Raw genomic sequence first — 19,371 nt, forward strand, 5'->3', positions numbered from 1 at the left:
AGGGGCTTTTCCCCATCAAAGAACCCCCTTCCAGCCAATGGCGTCGTGCGATTCTCATGACCCTGCTAGCGTGACAATTCAGGGAGCTGCGCCACAATGGAGAGGGATTATTCCCTTTCATCTACCACTCCCTGCTCTGTCACACTAGCAGGGTCATGAGAATCGGCCGACGCCATTGGCTGGAAAAGGGTCTTTGACGGTGAACAGCCACTGCGTTTTTAAGTTGTATCCGACTATAGTTCAACTTTCCGCTTTACTCCTATAGTCGGATACAGCTCAAGGACGAAGCCGCAAATGCCTTCAAAGAATGCCCTCCAGCCAATAGCTTCGACCGATTCTTATGACGTTGTGGTCAGTTCTCTTCTACCTGCTTGCGCGAACTCGCAGGGGGTGGCAGATAAAAGGGGACTAACAACGGGCTAACGCAATAACTATAACATCACGAAAATCAGTCGACGCCATTGGCTGGAGGGCCTTCTTTGAGAGGCATATGGCGCTCCGTTCTTGAGTTGTTGCCAATTATAGCACCATAAAAACTTAATAGGTGAAAAGTTGTGCCAGTTGACTTTCTTAAAATACAAATGACATCATTTCTTTTATAGGCGTAAGGAGATGCCTTCCAGTAAGTTTCAGTCGCAGGCGTTGAGTGTAACATATATACTCTAATCAAAAAAAGCAAAAATGAAGTAAGCTGTCCTCTGACGCAGTCACTTTTATAGAAGAGTGTAAGCTAAAGGACAGCTTACTCCTTTTTTACTCCCACATAGGCGTATTCGTGTTTAGAGTGTAATATGACATTGAAAGTTGTTTGAGGAGCCGCTCGGCATTTTCACCCGCATCGAGTGACATAACGGTGCACTTGCCCCAATTATTGTGAATCACCAAAGAAATTCGTTGTTCACAGGAACAATCAGTGCTTGCCGCCAGCGCCAATGTCATCAGGAATGTGGTGGTCCAAGGATGGCCGGTGACTTCAGCCCTGGCGCCGACCGAGACAGAAATTGCCGGTACAAACTCGTTTGTAATTCATTATTGACGCTGCGCATAGGTGTTTTGAGCTTATTTTCTTGATTGCTGGGCCCGTAGGCCTCTATCAAGCAAAAAAAATGGATGACCATGAACTTTGTGCCTGTACCGCTTTAAGAAGCATTGAGCCAGTGCAAGAGAACGCGCACATGGCGAGAGCACAAATACAAAGCTACAGAGAAAATGAACGAAACATAATTGATAAAAAAAGAATTTCATTATGCTGACCCTACAGTCGGCTGGCTCTCGGTATAACGCGCCTCAAATCTGTCGCGTGGGGGAAGCAGTAAGATTCTCGAACGACTGAATAAATCTGAAAAGTTGGAAGGGGCAAAGAAAAGCAGGAACTATATAGCATCATCTTATTTTCTTTGTTTTTCGCTCGATGCGCAATAACTTTGTTCGGCACACTTGTTTGTGAAATTTCACGCACCATCAAAAAAGCGTCTGCATCAAATTGCGCCACAAATAGCCGATACCAAAAAAGGCCACGAAGCAACAACGGAACTTAGTCGCACAAGGCATGCATGAACAACGTTTGTAAGCGCTCAGCCAAGCGCATTACAAGAAACAGTCGTTGGCTGCAGATGCCCCTCGGGCAATTCTTGCAGTTTCTGTGCTGGCTAAATCAGTACGCTATTCGGACTGATGTTCTAACTGCAACAATTAAGAAACAAGTTTTTTTTTAGAACAGCGCCGGGCTTGCGATCAATGCATAACGTCATTAGAAGTGCAGTTCTTTGAAGCTGACAAGACTTCAGAACTAGAGATGACTTTTTGTATTGCACTGTATTTATTGATAATGATGATGATGATGATGATGATGATGATGATGATCAATCTATTTTTTCGGTGCCCAGGAACAACCCAAAGGTCTTGGTGCTGGTACACCAATAATAATAATAATAATAATAATAATTATAATAATAATAATAATAATAATAATAATTGGTTTTGGGGGAAATAAAATGGTGCAGTATCTGTCTCATATATCGGAGGACAACTCAACCACGCCGTAAGGGAAGGGATAAAGGAGAGAGTGAAAGAAGAAAGGAAGAAAGAGGTGCCATAGTGGAAGGCTCCGGATATTTTCGACCACCTGGGGATCTTTAACGTGCACTGACATCGCACAGCACACGGGCGCCTTAGCGTTTTTCCTCCATAAAAACGCAGCCGCCGCGGTCGGGTTCGAACCCGGGAACTCCGGATCAGTAGCCGAGCGCCCTAACCACTGAGCCACCGCGGCGGGTGCTGCAATTCAGTTTTCAGGGTTTTAGGGGAGAGGAAATACATATAATGTAAGGCGGGGGTTTATTGAAAAGAGCTGGGAGGACGGAAGCAGCGGCGAGAAAATTCCGAGGGCAACCAGGTCGGGCACAGACACACGTGGCGATAGCAATACGGCTGACGCGCAGAACCATCTTTTTCGTTGTCACGAGTCATCTGCTTTGTCTTTGTCATCTTCTTTTTTTTTTAAACGTCTTTATTTATTTGCAATCACCCCCGGGGAGAAGAGGAGCCATCCTGGAGACTTACGGCGACTGTAAGATGGAGGGGTTGTAGTAAAGCTTGAGACGCTGGATGTGAACTGTCTCGCGGCCGCGGCAGCGGAGATTGGGAGATGGCATGAGGGGTTCGACAACGTAATTAACAGATGTGTGTTCTAGGACACGGCAGGGACCGTGATACTTGGCGAGAAATTTCGAGGACAGTCCAGGAGTGCTTGACGGTATCCAGAGCCACACATGCGTACCAGGAGAGAAGTGCGATGTGGTGTGAGCGTTGTCGTGGCGGAATTTCTGGCGATACTGGGCGTCAGTTGTGAGTTACCGGGCGATTTGGCGACAATCTTCTGCGTGTTGCGCGGCTCCGGAAACAGGGGTATATTCGGAGGTGTCAGGTTGGTAAGGCAGAATGGTGTCTATTGTAGCAGATGGATGACGGTCGTAAAGAAGAAAGAAGGAAGAGAAGCCAGTAGTGGACTGCTGAGTGGTGTTGTAGGCAAAAGTCACATAAGGGAGGATGAAATCCCAATTCGAGTGGTTGGATGCGACATACATATCCCCGAGGGTGCAGTTAAATCGCTCGGTGAGGCCGTTGGTCTGCGGATGATAGGCGGAGGTGGTTCGATGCATTATGTTGCACTGGCGGAGCAGGGCTGTGACGACATCGGACAAAAAGGCGCGTCCGCAGCGGCTGAGCAGTTCACGAGGTGCACCGTGACGAAGGACGAAACGTTGCAAAAGGAAGAAGGCAACGTCTGTCGCTGTGGCAGACGGAAGGACGGCGGTTTCGGCATACCTCGCGAGATGATCAACCGCAACGATAGCCCAACAGTTGCCGACCGCAGTGTACGGAAGCGGGCCGTAGGAATCATTGCCGATACGGTCGAAAGGGCGTGGTGGGCAAGGGAGTGGCTGCAACTCTCCAGCAGAACGATGAGGAGATGGCTTGCGACGTTGACAGGCTAGGCAGGAGCGCACGTATTTAAGTACGAAGGTGTACATGCCGCGCCAGTAATAGCACAGCCGGATGCGGGTGCGTCTCGAAAACTCCCGCGTGACCGCATTATGAGTCAGGGTGGAAATAGGCGCATATGTGCGTGCGCAGGTGGCGAGGAATAACGAGTTACCACTTGCGGTCGTCTATGCTGTAGTTCCGGCGATAGAGGAGGTTATGGCGAATCGCTAAGTGGGAAGCATGGCGGCGGAGAGCACGGGATGGAGAAGCAGCCGTGAGGTAGGAGAGACAGTCGAGAAGAGAAGCGATCCAGGGGTCGCTACGTTGCGCTGAGGGCATGTCGCTGATGTGAAGCGACGACGGGAAGACCAGAGGTGGAAAGGCTGGCGATCTCAGCTGGAAGTGGGCACCGGGACAGGGCCTCAGCGTTTTGATGCTTGCGGCCGGAGCGACAGACCGCGCAGATGTCATATTCTTGAAGACGAAGAGCCCACCTGGCAAGGCGGGCGGACGGATCTTTTAATGAGGAAAGCCAACAAAGCGCATGATGGTCTGTCACAACGTCAAGACAGCGGCCATAGAGGTACGGGCGGGATTTGACAAGGGCCCATACGATGGCCAAACACTCTTTTTCACTGACGGAGTAATTAGATTCAGCTTTCGTAAGTGAGCGGATTGCGTAGGCAACAACGTATTCATCAAAACCACAGATGCGCTGGGCGAGTACGGCGCCGAGGCCAACATCACTTGCGTCCGTATGGACCTCGGTAGGAGCGGTCGAGTCGAAATGGCGCAGTATGGGCGGCGCTGTGAGGAGGCGGCGCAAGGTGTTATACGCATCGTCGCACGCCGGAGACCACATCGATAAGTCGTAACTGCCGGACAGTTGTTTTAAAAGCGCAGCAATCGAAGCAAAGTTGCGAATAAACCTCCGAAAGTAAGAGCACAGACCTAAGAAGATGCGCAGGTCTTTGGTGGAAGTAGGTTTGGGAAGGGCAGCGACAGCGCAAAGTTTGGCTGGGTTGGGACAAGTGCCTTGCTTAGAGACAACGCGGCCTAAAATTGTCAGTTGACGCGCAGCAAAATGGCATTCCTTCAAGTTGAGCTGCAGGCCAGCGTCAGAGAGGCAGGTCAAAACATGCTTCAGGAGGGATAGGTGGGTTTCAAAGACGGTAGAAAAGACGACAATGTCGTCGAGATAGCATAGACACATTTTCCACTTGAGTCCACGCAAAATGGTGTCCATCATCCGTTTGAAGGTTGCAGGGGCATTACAAAGGCCGAATGGCATCACAGTAAATTCGTACAATCCGTCGGGGGTCACAAAAGCAGTTTTGGGACGATCGGCTGCTTCCATGGGGACCTGCCAGTACCCAGAACGTAAATCGAGGGATGAAAAGAGCTCCGTCCCTTGCAAACAGTCCTGAGCGTCACCTATGAGTGGGAGCGGATAGACATCCTTGCGCGTTATCTTATTAAGGCGGCGGTAATCGACACAGAAGTGTATGGAGCCATCTTTATTTTTCACAAGGACAACAGGCGATGTCCAAGGGCTGCTTGAGGGCTGAATGACGCCGTTTTGAAGCAGTTGGTCGACTTGCTCTGTAATACTCTGGCGCTCGGTTGGAGACACACGAAAGGGGCGCTGGCGCAGCGGCGCGTGGGCACCAGCGTCGATGCCATGGGTGACGGTGAAAGTTCGACCCAAGGAAGTTTGGTGAGCGTCGGAGGAAGAGCGAAATTGATGAAGGAGGGCGAGAAGCTGTGTTCTTTGCAGCGGGGGAAGATCTGCGTCGATGGAGCGGAAGAACAATTCGGTAGAAGAGGGATCTGGCGTATGGGCAGGAGGGCTGAGCGCGTTCATGGCGAGGAGCGGTGTATCGTCGGTCTCCTCGCGGATGAGCAGAGATGCGATGGGCTGCACACTGCCGAGGAATTCACCAGGGCGCAAAGCGGTAGGGCAGCAAAACGGGTTAGAGACCAAAAGTATCGAGAGGCGAGCGGACACAGTCAGTACAGCGTATGGCAGAGGGAGACACTTGCGGTTCAGAAAAGTATGGCCTCAAGTAAAGAGGACAGTGTCGTCACCGATAGAGTCGCAAGACAGGTGTACAAGAACGCAAGAGCATGGGGGAATGTCGATGTCTTCGGCGGCGAGGGCTTTAACACAGGCAACACGAGTAGCGTCCAGCAAATGATTGGGCAGAGAGGAGAACCCGACTTCCGCTCGAGCACAGTCAATGGTAGCTTCATGGGCGGAAAGGAAATCCCAGCCCAGATTAACAGGATAGGAACAGAAAGTCAGCACGATGAATACTATCGTGTAGAGCGAGTCCTGAATCACAACTGAATCGCAACTGCGGACGGCTTGATGTACTCGACGCTGGGCGTATACGCAGCGACAGTCCAGCAATCGGCGTCTTTACCTTCTTCAACGAACGACAAAACTTTTCGTCCATAACAGAAATCGCAGCGCCGGTGTTCACAAGGGCCAAGACAAATGCCCTCGACAGAAATTTCGATCAGATTAGCAGAGGATATGCGAGGCCTTGGAAAGTTCGACAAGGGCACAGTTCTCGCCTCAGGAACTGCGGCACCTAAATTTCCTCCTGAGCGGTATTGGGGCGACGTCGCATAGGAGAAACGGAGCGGCGCCTCGGTGAAGATGAACGGTGTCTAGAAAGGGCCGAACGGTCAGGAGAAAAAGGACGACTAGACGGCGACTCAGCAAGTCTGGAGTACTGACTCGTGGAAGGCCAGTACGCGGGAGCTGGAGGAGGTGGCGCGTAGACTGTGAGACGACGATGGCAGAGCCGGGCCACATGACCAGGCAAGCCGCAATTGTAGCAGATAGGCCGGTTGTCGATGGTGCGCCAGGGATTGCTGACTAGCGGAGCCGGTCGAAGAGAAGGAGCCACCGCTTGCGCAGGTATTGGAGGCAAAGAATTGGTAGGCGGTCGAGGTCTGGCGACGACGTCCGCGTATGTCAGTGGAGCGGCCATAGAGGGCGGCGTTTGGGCAACGACGTCGGCGTATGTCAGTGCAGCGGCGACAGGTGGTGGCGGATGGGCGGGTGGAAGAGCCTCGGCAACCTGCTCTTGAATGGCGTGTCGAAGAGCCGGAGCCAAATATGGAGCTCGCTCTGTAGGGCTCGGCAGAAGAGAAAGCTGACGCGCCACTTCTTCCCGAACAAAGTCTTTCACCTGTCGCAGCAGGGAGGAGGAGGTGTCAGATGCTGGCGTCAGCCCAGAAAGCGACTCAACCTGTCGGGGGTGCTGACGAGTCAGGAGCCTCTGCTTCCGCAGCTCCTCGAAACTTTTGCAGAGGGTGACGACTTCGGCAACAGTGCGCAAGTCGCGCGCTACCAGCATCTGAAAGGCGTCGTCGTCAACACCCTTCAAAATGTGTTTAATCTTGTCAGCTTCTGACATGTCGAGGTTGACACGCTTGCTTATGTCAATGACATCTTTTATGTAACTGGTAAAGCTTTCGCCGAACTGCTGGGACCGTTCGCGCAAGCGTTGTTCGGCGCGGAGTTTCCGGACAGCAGGACGACCAAACACTTCGGAGACTTTGCCCTGCCGCATCATTCCTTGCAGCCCCCATGGGTAATGGCTCAGCCTTCAGTCTGCCTGCATGTCCCTGGCATAATCAAGAAGTCTGCGATGCCAGTTAGCGGACTGAAGCAACTCGCACTTGCCTACATCTGGTCAGAATACCACAAATGTGTGCACGTCTACACGGATGGATCTGCGTCTCCAAATGCATCAACAGCAGCTTTCGCAATCCCTGCACAACAGACGACCCGCAGATTCTTTTTGGGACACAAGTCTACTTCAACCGCTGCAGAGCTTGTGGGCCTTCGGGAATCGATTCGCCCCATCTGCGGAGAACCGCCTCAGGAGTGGTGCATTTTCACCGACTGTAAACCTGCGCTACACATTTTAGGATGCTTCCTACGCCACACAGCCTACCAAGCTCTGGCTCTTGATATTATTAGTCTGGTATCATTTGCTCAGGGAAACGGCCACCGTAGAGTGTTTCAGTGCATCCCCGGACACTGCGGACTCGATGGAAATGAGACCGCCGACGCTGAAGCAAGGAGCGCCTTCAGCAGTGGCCTGCGTACAGCTGTACCGTTCTCTATAGTGGACACAACTTGTCTCCTTTCGGAATTGATGAGGAGGGCGACGGCTAGGTACTGGGCCCTGCCAGACACCCGCCACATCCGCCTTAAACGGCTTGATCCGACGATGACCTTTTCAGTTCCTCGCGGAATACCTCGCCCTATTGCATGCGTTATCCGTAGACTACGTCTAAATGTGGCATTCACGCGCAAATACTTGCACCTAATAGGACAAGCGGACTCCCCGGAATGTACCACATGTGGCGTGCTAGAGACTATAGAACATGTTTTAGTGGCGTGTCCAGCGTATGCACGTGAAAGACTCATACTCGCATCTGCTCTGAAGCCTATGGACACATCGCTCCTCTCTGAGGATTTGATCCTCGGCGCTTTGCCAGATAGTTTTAGAACTGTAAAGGCAACGCGAGCGCTCTCACGCTTTTTGAGCGACACGGACCTTGTCTCGCGTTTGTGATGTCAGAAAGTGTGCCTTGTTTTTTTTTTTTAAGTAGTTTTTCATCTGCCTCCTCCCATCATCATCGTCCCCCATCGTGACCTTCTTTTATCTCCTCTTCCCGTCCCCCAGAGCAGAGTAGCAGGCCAGATATTTATTTTTCAGGCCAACCTCTCTGCCTTTCTTATCAACAAACCCTCTCTCTCTCTCGGAAAAGGTTGTCTTGAAAACAGACCAAGTTCGGATGTCCACCTCGTGGTTCCGGTCACAGGTTAGCCACACCGGTGAGATAAAAAATTACGTTATTTAGTTTTGTCGCATCGTCCCATTTGTTGTAAAGGCTCACCCTCTCGTAAGACGTGAGCCAATCTTCGACATCCTGCTCATCGGTCCCACTGAAGATGACCGGGTCCCATTGGCGAAGGGAGCCGGCGCAGGTAACAGCTGGCCCCACTTGCACGGCTTGATGCTGAACGTCGTTAGGCATCGCAGGTGGCGGGAGAGTGCGGCTGCGCAATTCCAGGGCTGTTACCCCGCACCTCCACCAAATGTAAGGGGGGCTGGGGGGGGGGGGGGGGTATTGAAAAGAGCTAGGAGGACAGGAACAGGGGCAAGAATAGTGCGAGGGCAAACCAGGTCGGGCACAGACACACGTGGCGATAGCAATGCGGCTGACGCGCAGAACCATCTTCTTCGTTGTCACGAGCCATCTGCTTTGTCATCTTCTTCTTTACAATATACATGAACATAGTGGCAAAAATTACAAACCAAACGTACAAGTTTAAGCAAGCAAAAAGTTTAAGACAACAAAATTCAAACAATAAAAACTATAAAAGCATTAACCTATCAAGCATAGACACATCTGTACGTCCCATCTTATTTATACTTGCCATGCGAACTCCGAACCACCGGGAAAGAGCGACGTGTTAGCATATCAAACAAAATAGGGAGAATACGGTTCTTGTTTCTAATGTATCAATCACGATACGACGACGCTTAACGGCAAGAATGGCTGTTCGCAATAAATCAATACGTTAGGCCTACATGCCTCCATACTCTACTCCCTCTCTCTCTCTCTCTCTCCTCAGTAAATGCCTAGAGGAGTGAAGATTAGGTGCCCAGTAAATCGTGGTAAACGTATCGATAAATGAACAGCATGCGCATCAAAATTAGGCTGAATTAAATTAAAAAATCTCCCACTGAATGAACGACTCACAGAAGACATTTCGACATCAGGTTCATTAGGAGTTGGCTTACTCGCCTTTACCCTTTTCGTTTAACACTTGATTTAACTTAACTACATGTCTAGCCTTTAACTTCAGCTCACCAGCACCATAACTTAACTGCCCGTCCTATGGCACTGAAAAATTTCTGAAAAAAGAAGCCCACTTTGGAGCATTGAAAAAGTTACTACAGCCTCAACCATCCGTTTCCTCGAGATCTCGCTTCACGGTTTGCTAACTCCAACGCAATATATATATATTTTTTTTTTATTTCGTGGAGTGATACCGTTCAGAATCGTGTATTTGTTCTTTTTTAACTTAATAATTGCGAAACAAAACTCCAACCTTAACTCCAGTTAAGGTTGTTCTTGAAAGAACAAAACCCAGTAAATAGGTTTTATTGAGGCGGTCAGGGAACCAAAATAACTGCTTGAAAAAGGTGCGAGCCCAACCCTCGTCGAGCAAACCCAGAACTTGGGTCACCAGAAAATATTGAAACTCCCTACCCACCCCGGCCCCTGTCTTCTATCCCCTATAGTTCACATTCTCTCCCAGACTTCCAGCGTAGTACTGCCCGGGTGTCCAGTCTTATTGCCCAAGACTGGGCCGGCTGCGTTTTCCAATGACGCGAGGGGGCGTTTCTTTCGGCTGACATCACTCGCCTAGCGAGCCCACCGCCGCGCTGTCCGGTCTCTCCAGCTCTACGTCGAAACCCAAATTCCAAACGGCGCATATTCGAAAGGCCGGCAGTAAAACAAAAAAAACAAAGAGAAAATAGCGAAGAAAAGGACATTCTGAATAAAATATATATGTGATAGGAAAGCGAACAGCACGTTGCCTCTTGCCTTTGCATTTTTTCGTTTTCGTTTTCATTTTTCTTTCTCTCCTCCTTCTTTTTTTCGTTTCTTTCGCATAAAACAAGCTTGAGGAATTGCAAACCGGCCTCGAAAGGAACGCCGGCGAGGAACTACCTTAACGCACGGACCACTGAGCAGTTTGCGCTCAACTGGAGCCAATCTTGAAATATCTCGACTGGTGGCTCGACCAACTTTTGGCTCGCATCAAAGCTCCGTCTCCCCTCTTTTTTTTTACCCTGTTCTTTCTTTACTTTACTATCTTTCTTTCTTATTCTGTCGATCTCGCTTCGTGCCGGAGCCCTCCTGCTAAACTGCCATACCAGATCCGGAATTCTGGCAGCACGAAGTTTGAAGTTTTCTTCGTCGAGAAGAATTCGGCGTCGACGACCATACACGCACAAAAGCGCGATGTACAGCTGAGTAAAAGCGGGAAATAAGGCAGGCAAAGGAGAACTCCTGCGGGAGACTCTCCTCAACAATGCAGGCCGCTGTTTTCGAGATGAAGTCTACAGCAAGCCACACTTGAAATTTCGTTTCGCCTCCGTCTTGGATGCATCCTCCTTTTCTCGATGTCTCTGGAGCTTTTACTTGAATTCTTTTTATTTATTTTTTTGCTTCCCAGACCTGCCGACTAGAAAGGCGTATTGGCACGAAATTCGAATGTTTATACAGGCTTCTCGAGCGTAAGAGCACACGCCAGCAAGCACCTGCTGCGCATCGTATGTAGGAAGAGAAAAAGGAATGGAAAGGAGTGGAAAGGAGGATAGGTCGGTGGGAGTGGGGAAATACGGGAAGAAATATTCGTGAATTCGAAAAGTTTGAGGCAGTACTTTGTCGGGAAAAGGGCATATCCGCACGCACTTAAGCCCATGAAACGTAACCCGAAGCAACGCCGCAATTTCTCGTCTGAGAAAGTGCTTCCAACTTGATGTGCTTCTACAAGAGATGATACGATATCTTCGTTCCCTGTGATGCCCTCTCATTCGCCGCTGCCTGCGTAGGTGGTGTGTCCGTTTCATCACGTTTCACGGGGCGTGTGATGGTCAGCTTGACTGCGCATGCGCCGCCTAAGCTCATGCTCTTGTGAAGAAGGGAGAAAGATTTTTTTTTTCTGTGGACTGGTGTAGCGGTTAAGCGATGGGCCACTGCACTAGCAAGGGGCTGTTCTTCCTGGTTCTTCGCAATCAATTCGGATAAGGAATAGCTCCCGCAAGCCTCAGTTTTGCACAGAGTTCTTCGAGAGGCTGTCTCTCTTGCACGTAGGCCTCCCGTGGTCTGAGTGATTTTTTTTTCTGTGGAGGTTACAAAACAAATGGCAGTGTTTTGACATAGTTAAATCGAGTAGGCGTGCGAAAGCATGTGTTTAGCCTGGTTGGCTAATCGTTGGCACGTATGGCGACGATATCAGTACGATAGTGGTGAATGGGTGGTTTACTTGGACGTGGCAAGCGCCGGCGACCAAGACTCTTGCATAAGTAATCGATGAAGCAGCGGGATGAGAGGCAGGGTCACAAGGAGCAGTTCCCCAGCATATATGTCGGGTTGGGCACTTAACTGTGTCCAACCCGACATATGAGCAATGGGAGGTGGCCCTGGCCAGCGAGGCCCTGGATCAGCAACTAAAGCAACTAAAGAGCTTCGTCGTCGCTGGCGTCGGCGCATGATCATCTTCATCATTCCACTAGCATAAGTTGATGAAGACGACGATGTGCAGTTCATAGCGCGATATTGTGTATATATATTAGTTCCATCGTAGTGCTATTTGAAGAACATGACGATGTACAGTGCACGGCGTGAGGGCGTGTTACAGTTTAACATGAGGCATTATCAGTTGCAGTGCTATAGCATGGGGAAGAGGAAGAGGAAGCCGTTCTGAACGGCTGTGTGTTGAAATGCTCCTAGCTGGAAACAGCGCATCGGCCGTTGGCCGAGGTCTCCCGACACATGAAGTTGCCACGGGCACGTACAAAGTTGTCCTCCCTCGACTACCTACCGGTAGTGTTGTCCTCAACACCGTCTTTCTGCATGCTGACCTCAAGGGTCGCCCCTACCGTGCTCCCGACTTCCGAGACGCGCTCGCACAGATTGTGGACCTCCGTGAGATTCTGTGTATTGGCCAGTACCAAATGAGCCATGTTTGGGTGGTTACCTGCGAGAGCAGTTCCTCAAAACAGAAGCTTATTGGCAAAGCAGAGTTACACGTCAAATGTCTAAAATGTATCGTGTTTGACCCGGACACCAAGCTTCTTTGTCTCCCGCGCTATATGAAGCACCGGAAGATTGAGGGAGCTTTGGAGCCTTTTGGAACCGTACAAACTATCGAGCGTGAGAAGTGGCGGTGCCCCGAAATGGAGCACATGGATACAGCGAACCGTGAAATCTCGCTCACGCTTAAGGACGGAGTGTCAGCAAGTACAATTCCTCACACGCTCAACGTTTTCGGGGTACAAGCTTTATTTGTGGTCCCAGGCAGGCCTTCGTTGTGTCTTCGTTGTAACCGTGTGGGCCATGTACGGCGTCAGTGTCGTACGCCTCGATGCGCCCAGTGCCGACGCTTTGGGCACACAGTAGACAACTGCGTTACGAGTTATGCTGACAGGTTACACCAAGGCAACTGGGCACATGAGGATGAAGTGGTGTCAGGGCACATTATGGATTTGTTGGATGTTGTGGAAGCATCGGGTGAACTGAGTCATGAGCTCCAAACAGAAGATGGACCAAAGGCTTCTGCACCGAATAACGGCAAGGGTCCGCCTGCAAGTACGGACAAACAGGAATCCCTGTCTCCAGACCCAAAGCCACCGGACCCGGGTCTGCCCGGGTCTGATACATTGAGTCCTGTGCTTGCTGCTCAGGAGCCACCTGTCACCCAACGATCACGAGAGCAGAACGCCCCCGCTGTAGAATCAGTGGAGGCGCTTCAGCCAGTGAATGTGCGACATGCCTTCTGCGCCGGCGATTCCCCTTCGTCATCGCAGAGCAGCAGTGTGTCGCCTGAAGTGTCAGCTTCTAGTGTGTTCGGTCTGTCTCGGAAGAGGCGATGGACAACAGCGCACTTTTGAAGCGTCCTGCAGATGCTGAGGTGTGTGTCGATGACGATGAGCAGAAGGCACCTGGTGTGGTGGCATTGGGAAGGGTCACCTCAAAACGAAGGGCGATGTCTGCCCTACAGGCCGCCGATTTGCAGGTCGGCCACCCCAATACAGGGGGTGGCCTTCAATAAGACAAGCACCAAAAATGGCGGACGCCACAGCCTTTCAGGTCGCTACCCTTAACATTAGGGGTTTGCGTAATCGTCGAATGCAACATCAGTTATGGCATCTTTTAAACAAGTGGGGTTTGAGTGCGGCAGCCATCCAGGAAACCAAGCTGTCCTCTGATGAGGAGACTGAAGCTGCTGTCCTCACTGTGCGCTTTTCTTTAGACTGCATGTATAGCCTCTCCAGAAGGCAGATGATTCAGGCACTTAGAGAGTATTTGTTCCCTGTACTGTTGTATCGGCAACCTTTTCTGGAGTTCCTTGACACCTGTGTTTTAAAACGGGTTAGGCGAATGTGCATTTCTTCTGCCGCAAAAATATTCTTCTTTAAAATGCACACATCCACGCTGCATGTGAAGGCATGTTTTCATGCTAAGGAGATGCTTGCTCCATGGACAGTGAATTGCCACCTGTGCAATACACCAGAGACAATTGACCACTGTTTTATTCTGTGCATTGATGCTTTATTCTTCTGGAGCGTTTTACAACGAACAATTAAGAAGGACATTGACATCACACCCCACAGTATCCGTTTTTTGCCTGTGGAGAAAAACTGTGTTGTGCCATATGATCTACTTATGTTGCTGGGACTATTTAGCCTCTGAAAGAGCCGCATAATGGACCGCCACGGCGAATCACCACGGCTGTCGAAATCTTTGTTTCGCGAACAATGCGCTTTGGTGCGGGGAGTATATGCTGCCCTGGAAGAGCTGCCTATCTGGCTCCCCTAACTGGATGCATGTGTATGCCTCTCAGACTTTTGATGTTTGGGAAGGTGGAGTCATTCAGGGGTAAGGTGGCCTGGTTTTTTGTGGCGTAAGCGTGCTTAGACTTTCCTTTTCGGCACTATTTCCATGCAATAAAGAAAAAAAATTGCAGTGCTATTGCATAGAGCTCTCGTGCAGTGGCCAGCGAAGCTGACCTGTTCGCGCCGCCGCGGGTTCGAATCCCAGTCGCAGCAGTGTTTGCTTGTTCGCTTGTTTGTTTGTCTGTCTGTGCTCTTTTATTTTTATTCTTTTTTTATGCCTCACCATAATTTGTCTGTCCGTCTGACCGTCCGTCCGTCCGTCCGTCCGTCCGTCCGTCCGTCCGTCTGTCTGTCTGTCTGTCTGTCTGTCTGTCTGTCTGTCTGTCTGTCTGTCTGTCTGTCTGTCTGTCTGTCTGTCTGTCTGTCTGTCTGTCTGTCTGTCTGTCTGTCTGTCTGTCTGTCTGTCTGTCTGTCTGTCTGTCTGTCTGTCTGTCTGTCTGTCTGTCTGTCTGTCTGTCTGTCTGTCTGTCTGTCTGTCTGTCTGTCTGTCTGTCTGTCTGTCTGTCTGTCCGTCCGTCCGTCCGTCCGTCCGTCCGTCCGTCCGTCCGTCCGTCCGTCCGTCCGTCCGTCCGTCCGTCCGTCCGTCCGTCCGTCCGTCCGTCCGTCCGTCCGTCCGTCCGTCCGTCTGTCTGTCTGTCTGTCTGTCTGTCTGTCTGTCCTTCTGTCTGTCTTTGTTTTTTGTCCAAGGTCAAGCTTCGCAGACGTTAGGTGAGCCGGTTTGACCTCGTGAAGTAGTGTTTTCGCACTAAAACAACACTTTCACTGCCGCACGCATTAGTACTGCGAAAAATCTGAAAGCGCGCTTGCATACACGCAACGATGAAGCAAACTTTGAGTAGGTGCACTCATGGTGTTCGGTCACCTCACGACTGTTGCAACAGCGGATGCAAGAAATGGCGATTCTGGTGAGAAGTCGGCATACAGGGGCGGCTTAAAGTGGCAGATGCCGTAAAGCAATGTTTAACAGACTGCTTCACCTGAATTTCACCACTGATTAATCAGGGAACTCGGATCAGTTCGTCGTGGTAACTTGTTAGAAGGCCGGATAGTTTACGTCAGGTATCGTTCCGCTCACTCCTTTTTTTTTGTCGCAGCTCATTACCGTGCCGTTCATGCTGTGGATTTCGTTATTAGCGTCGAAACCACTTTCCGTTATTTCGTGCTACGCGTCTGAGCTGCTAATTAGTCTTCTTTCGTGACACCCTTTTGCTTGGTTTTACACGAATGTCGGATCCCCAGTGAACGTGAGCTTCCTCCAAAATAATGCGACGGTGAACCCATGCTTCACCTATTTGATCAAAGTTCATGTCGGTTTGGCTTAATGCGCTCTTGCTAAGTGATATGTATCATTGGTAACTGGTTCAATTATCTCGATGAGGGCCGGTTCGACCTTGTTGTTAGCTTGCCGCCGCTTACCTTGGTGATCATGTCATTATTTATTCGGATTCCTTTCGACTTTCCTGTCGGTGTTCCGTTTGCAGTATTCCATAGCTAATGTTCTAATTGGTTTACAGCTCAGCTGTTAACGGCTCATTTATGGCGTGAACGGCATCGTCGTTTGTGTAACACACCACGTGACACTATCGTTGTAGCCGTGATGTCACGATTTTGTGACTAGTCATTGAGAGTCGGTTTATGGTTTATGGGGGTTTACCGTCGCAAAGCGACTCAGGCTATGAGGGACGCCGTAGTGAAGATCTCCGGAAATTTCGACCACCTGGAGTTCTTTAACGTGCACTGACATCGCACAGTACACGGGCCTTTAGAATTTCGCCTCCATCGAAATTCGACCGCCACGGCCGGGATCGAACCCGCGTCTTTCGGGCCAGCAGCCGAGCGCCGTAACCACTCAGCCACCGCGGCGGCTCACGGAGAGTCGCGTGACATCGTCTGACCATGATGGTGCCATCATGGGACAGATCATACGGTATCACGTTACCGTGAGGCCACCATCGCTTTAACGGTGACGTCACCCATACCGAGGAGCCATCAGAGCACGCTCTGCACAGGTGTTGGTGAAGTCGTTTGATTGCATCACAAATAGCAGAAGCACCGAGTGGTGCAGTGTTCAAACGCAATAATTACAAAGCACAATTGAAAGGGCATTTCTGTTGCTTTCCTCAAGATTTTTACGGACAATTCTTGGATTCAGACGTATTTGCACATCTGTCTTAGCGTTATTTGTTTGCCTCTACATTTGTTCTCTGACACGGCGCGCTTTTCCTCTCTATTCAGGCAGCTGTTCCATCGCGTGAACAACACATTGCGCCCCTCTGAGTCACAGCGTTTCGTAACAAAAGTATATGCGGAAAACCTTGTGCACAGTGGCGAACTTTCTGCCTTCCAGGGTATGGTACGTTTCTGCCATTTCTATTTTCTTCTTTGTCATAATAACCTGACGTCATGTCTTTCCGGACGTAAACAAATTACCGTTCTGTACTCTTTGTTTAGCTTCGAATCTCCTTACAGTGCCCCCCCCCCCCCCCCCCAGTCACCATGAAGCAAGCTCTTTTCTGCGCTTAACTGGCATTTTTAACAGGCGTGCGTTGGACATCGAACTTTGATGTACGCCTACTCGCCTCCTCACTAATATCTCAACGCTGTCGAAAACCACAGATCAGATAGCATTTTTTCCTTCCCTCCTGCCTTGTTGGTGTTTTTTTTTTTTGCTTTTTACAGCGCTTTAAAGCCTTCCTGTCTTCCCTAATCCACGGCTTGTTTTTTCATCGTGTCAACACCACCATGCATGTCCCTCGCCTGTTTCGTTCTCTAATCACTGTGTCGCCCTGTATCTCCCTCCTGTTTTATTAACTCCGCGCTCGAGCAACGTTTATGCAACGTTTTTCCTTGGTCCCTGTCTACGGCATGAATGCCTCCTCCCTTCGAGCTCCCGTCCCGTTCACACACAGCACCGCGCTTCATTACTCTTGCACACGCGTTGCCGCGGCTGACAGCGCCGCTTGAGCTCAGCTGCTCAAGACTGGACGAATTCTTGTCCTGAAGGAAAGGCGTCGTTCAAAGACGCACACGAGAAAAAGAGACAGCACGCTTTGGAAGTGGATGAAGGGGGGGAGGCAAGAACGCGACGTCAAAAATCACGCACCCGTACGACGCCACGCTGCCGAGCTAGATTGCGACGAGGTTCTGAACTCTCCCGCTGTTAAGTTGCGCTTTCAGATATTGTAGCAAGTTTTCCCAGAACGCTGAGCTACGATGTAACACAGTCGCTGAAAAGAAAAGATTTTAAGGCGCTGCTTTGTGATTCCTGTTTTGATTCGTCTTGCTTCGTATTTCTGTTTTTGATACGAAAATGCATAGTAAGGGGGAGAATAGCAGACGATGGAGTTAGCCTCGATGGAACACAGAGGTTTCTTTGGACAATCGGTGGAAATGTATTTCTGTAGGAATTGCGCCCGACATTTCGCGGAAGTACCTGCATCTTTCAATGCGGTAGCATTAGATTTCAAGGGAGGCTGCACGCCTTCTTTTAACATTTCTGAAGGACACGGATCTTGTTTCTAAATGGTGACAGCAGGAACGGACTATGGCCTACTGTGATTGAATGTGTACGTAGATGGTGTCTTCCGGAGTGGACTACGTTATACTGTGAGTGAATGTGTGTATGGATTGTAGCACTACAATGGCCTATGTTCTACTGTGACTGAATATGTGCATAGATGGTGACTTCTGGAGTGGACTGTGATGTGGACTGTGTGGACTGATTGTGTGCATAGATGGTGACTGTGGGAGAGAATGTGTGCTATTACAAGAGACTGTGCTCATAGCGGGGTAGATGCGACATTGTTAATATAGAAGGGAGGCTACGGTAGAGCAATTGCCGGCAGATAAAACAAGGCTAACCCCACCTGTAGCATTTAACACCTCAACTCAACTCAACTCAACTTCACGTCACGAGCAATATCCGCCGTCCCATGCCACGAAATTCGCTGATTGGTCGAGAGAGGTCACGTGATATTACAACGTCATCACAAGCTTCCCACCGTGACAGGTGGCAACCTGGCCACCAGATTGTGTGCAACCTGCCGACCACGTCAGGAGGCAATTAAATTAATGCTTGGTCGAGAGAAGTCACGTGACCTTTTCAGATCATCAAAACCTGCCTACCGGTTTGTGAGGAACCTAGTTTCTAGATAGCAACCTAGATAACATTAGAGTTCACGTCAGGAGTAACCAACGACCGTCCGGTGTCATGATCACAAATTGGTTGTGGTTGGTGACTTCAATCAAAACGTAGAAGTTTACACGAAGTTTCCCCAACTGCTGCATGACACAGCTGGTCTCTAATTGGTCGCACCAAAGAATGCCATCTCGGCAAGTCGCCACACTTGCATAGACTTGGCCTCCCCTGACAAGAACAACATTGTGGAAGCAGAATATACAACTTGTCATTTCACTGACCAGGAGGCCATGCTCGTAGCGCTCCAAGAAGAAATGGGGGCCCAAAGTGACTCCAATACATGAGTCGAAGACCATTCGAAATAAATTGATGTACATGAATTAAGTAACTTGAGTTCAAGAAATAATCTAAAAAATAAACAAAATGTAAAATACAAAAATAAACTCAATTGTGATAGATACAAATGCAAATGTCGGCACCGTCTTGTATAGCGGATACCTGCTACCGCAGCTATAGCAGCCCGAATACGTCGGTTGAGAGGCCTACAATTGCAAAGAAACTGACACAAACACACTGTTGCAACGTCATGTGTGGTTTCGAAGTGCGCGTGCGCGCACCTTTTATCGCCTTAAGATCCTTCAGAGCCTCGGACTATCGCGACTAACACGTGCTCTTTCCTATCTTCCTGCCACTAGACTACTTATAAATACGCCCTACACCTATGAATAAACATTCATTTTTGGTTCTACTGACTACGCTGCTGCTTCCCTGGTGTGGCGTTACTGCGAGCATGCCATGGATACGCTACACGCACATAGGAGTTGCAACAGAGGCTGCGACATATGTGAAATTTAATGCTATCGCATTCCACTTTTACGGTGACTTAAACGTCTCCATAGTTTTTTCCTTCTTTTTTTTCAATGCGAGAGCAACTGGAGGCTCATGAAGTAAATTGTCTGGCGTCGGTGTCTGTGTGGCCGTGGCAGGTGGTGTTTAGGGGGATTTCCCTCTGTTCACCTG

The 19,371-nt window shown here is 49.9% G+C and overlaps 1 protein-coding gene across 1 annotated transcript; it reads left to right on the top strand.

Moving 5' to 3' along the window:
* The first annotated feature begins 12,038 nt into the window (after positions 1-12,038).
* On the top strand, positions 12,039-14,169 carry LOC144119677 (uncharacterized). Its single transcript, XM_077652243.1, has 2 exons — positions 12,039-12,828; positions 14,162-14,169. The coding sequence occupies exons 1-2, from the start codon at positions 12,039-12,041 to the stop codon at positions 14,167-14,169; spliced, it is 798 nt and encodes a 265-aa protein (XP_077508369.1).
* The last annotated feature ends 5,202 nt before the right edge of the window (positions 14,170-19,371 follow it).

Source organism: Amblyomma americanum, chromosome 2 (genome assembly GCF_052857255.1).
Source record: "Amblyomma americanum isolate KBUSLIRL-KWMA chromosome 2, ASM5285725v1, whole genome shotgun sequence".
Classification (NCBI taxonomy): Eukaryota; Metazoa; Arthropoda; class Arachnida; order Ixodida; family Ixodidae; genus Amblyomma; species Amblyomma americanum.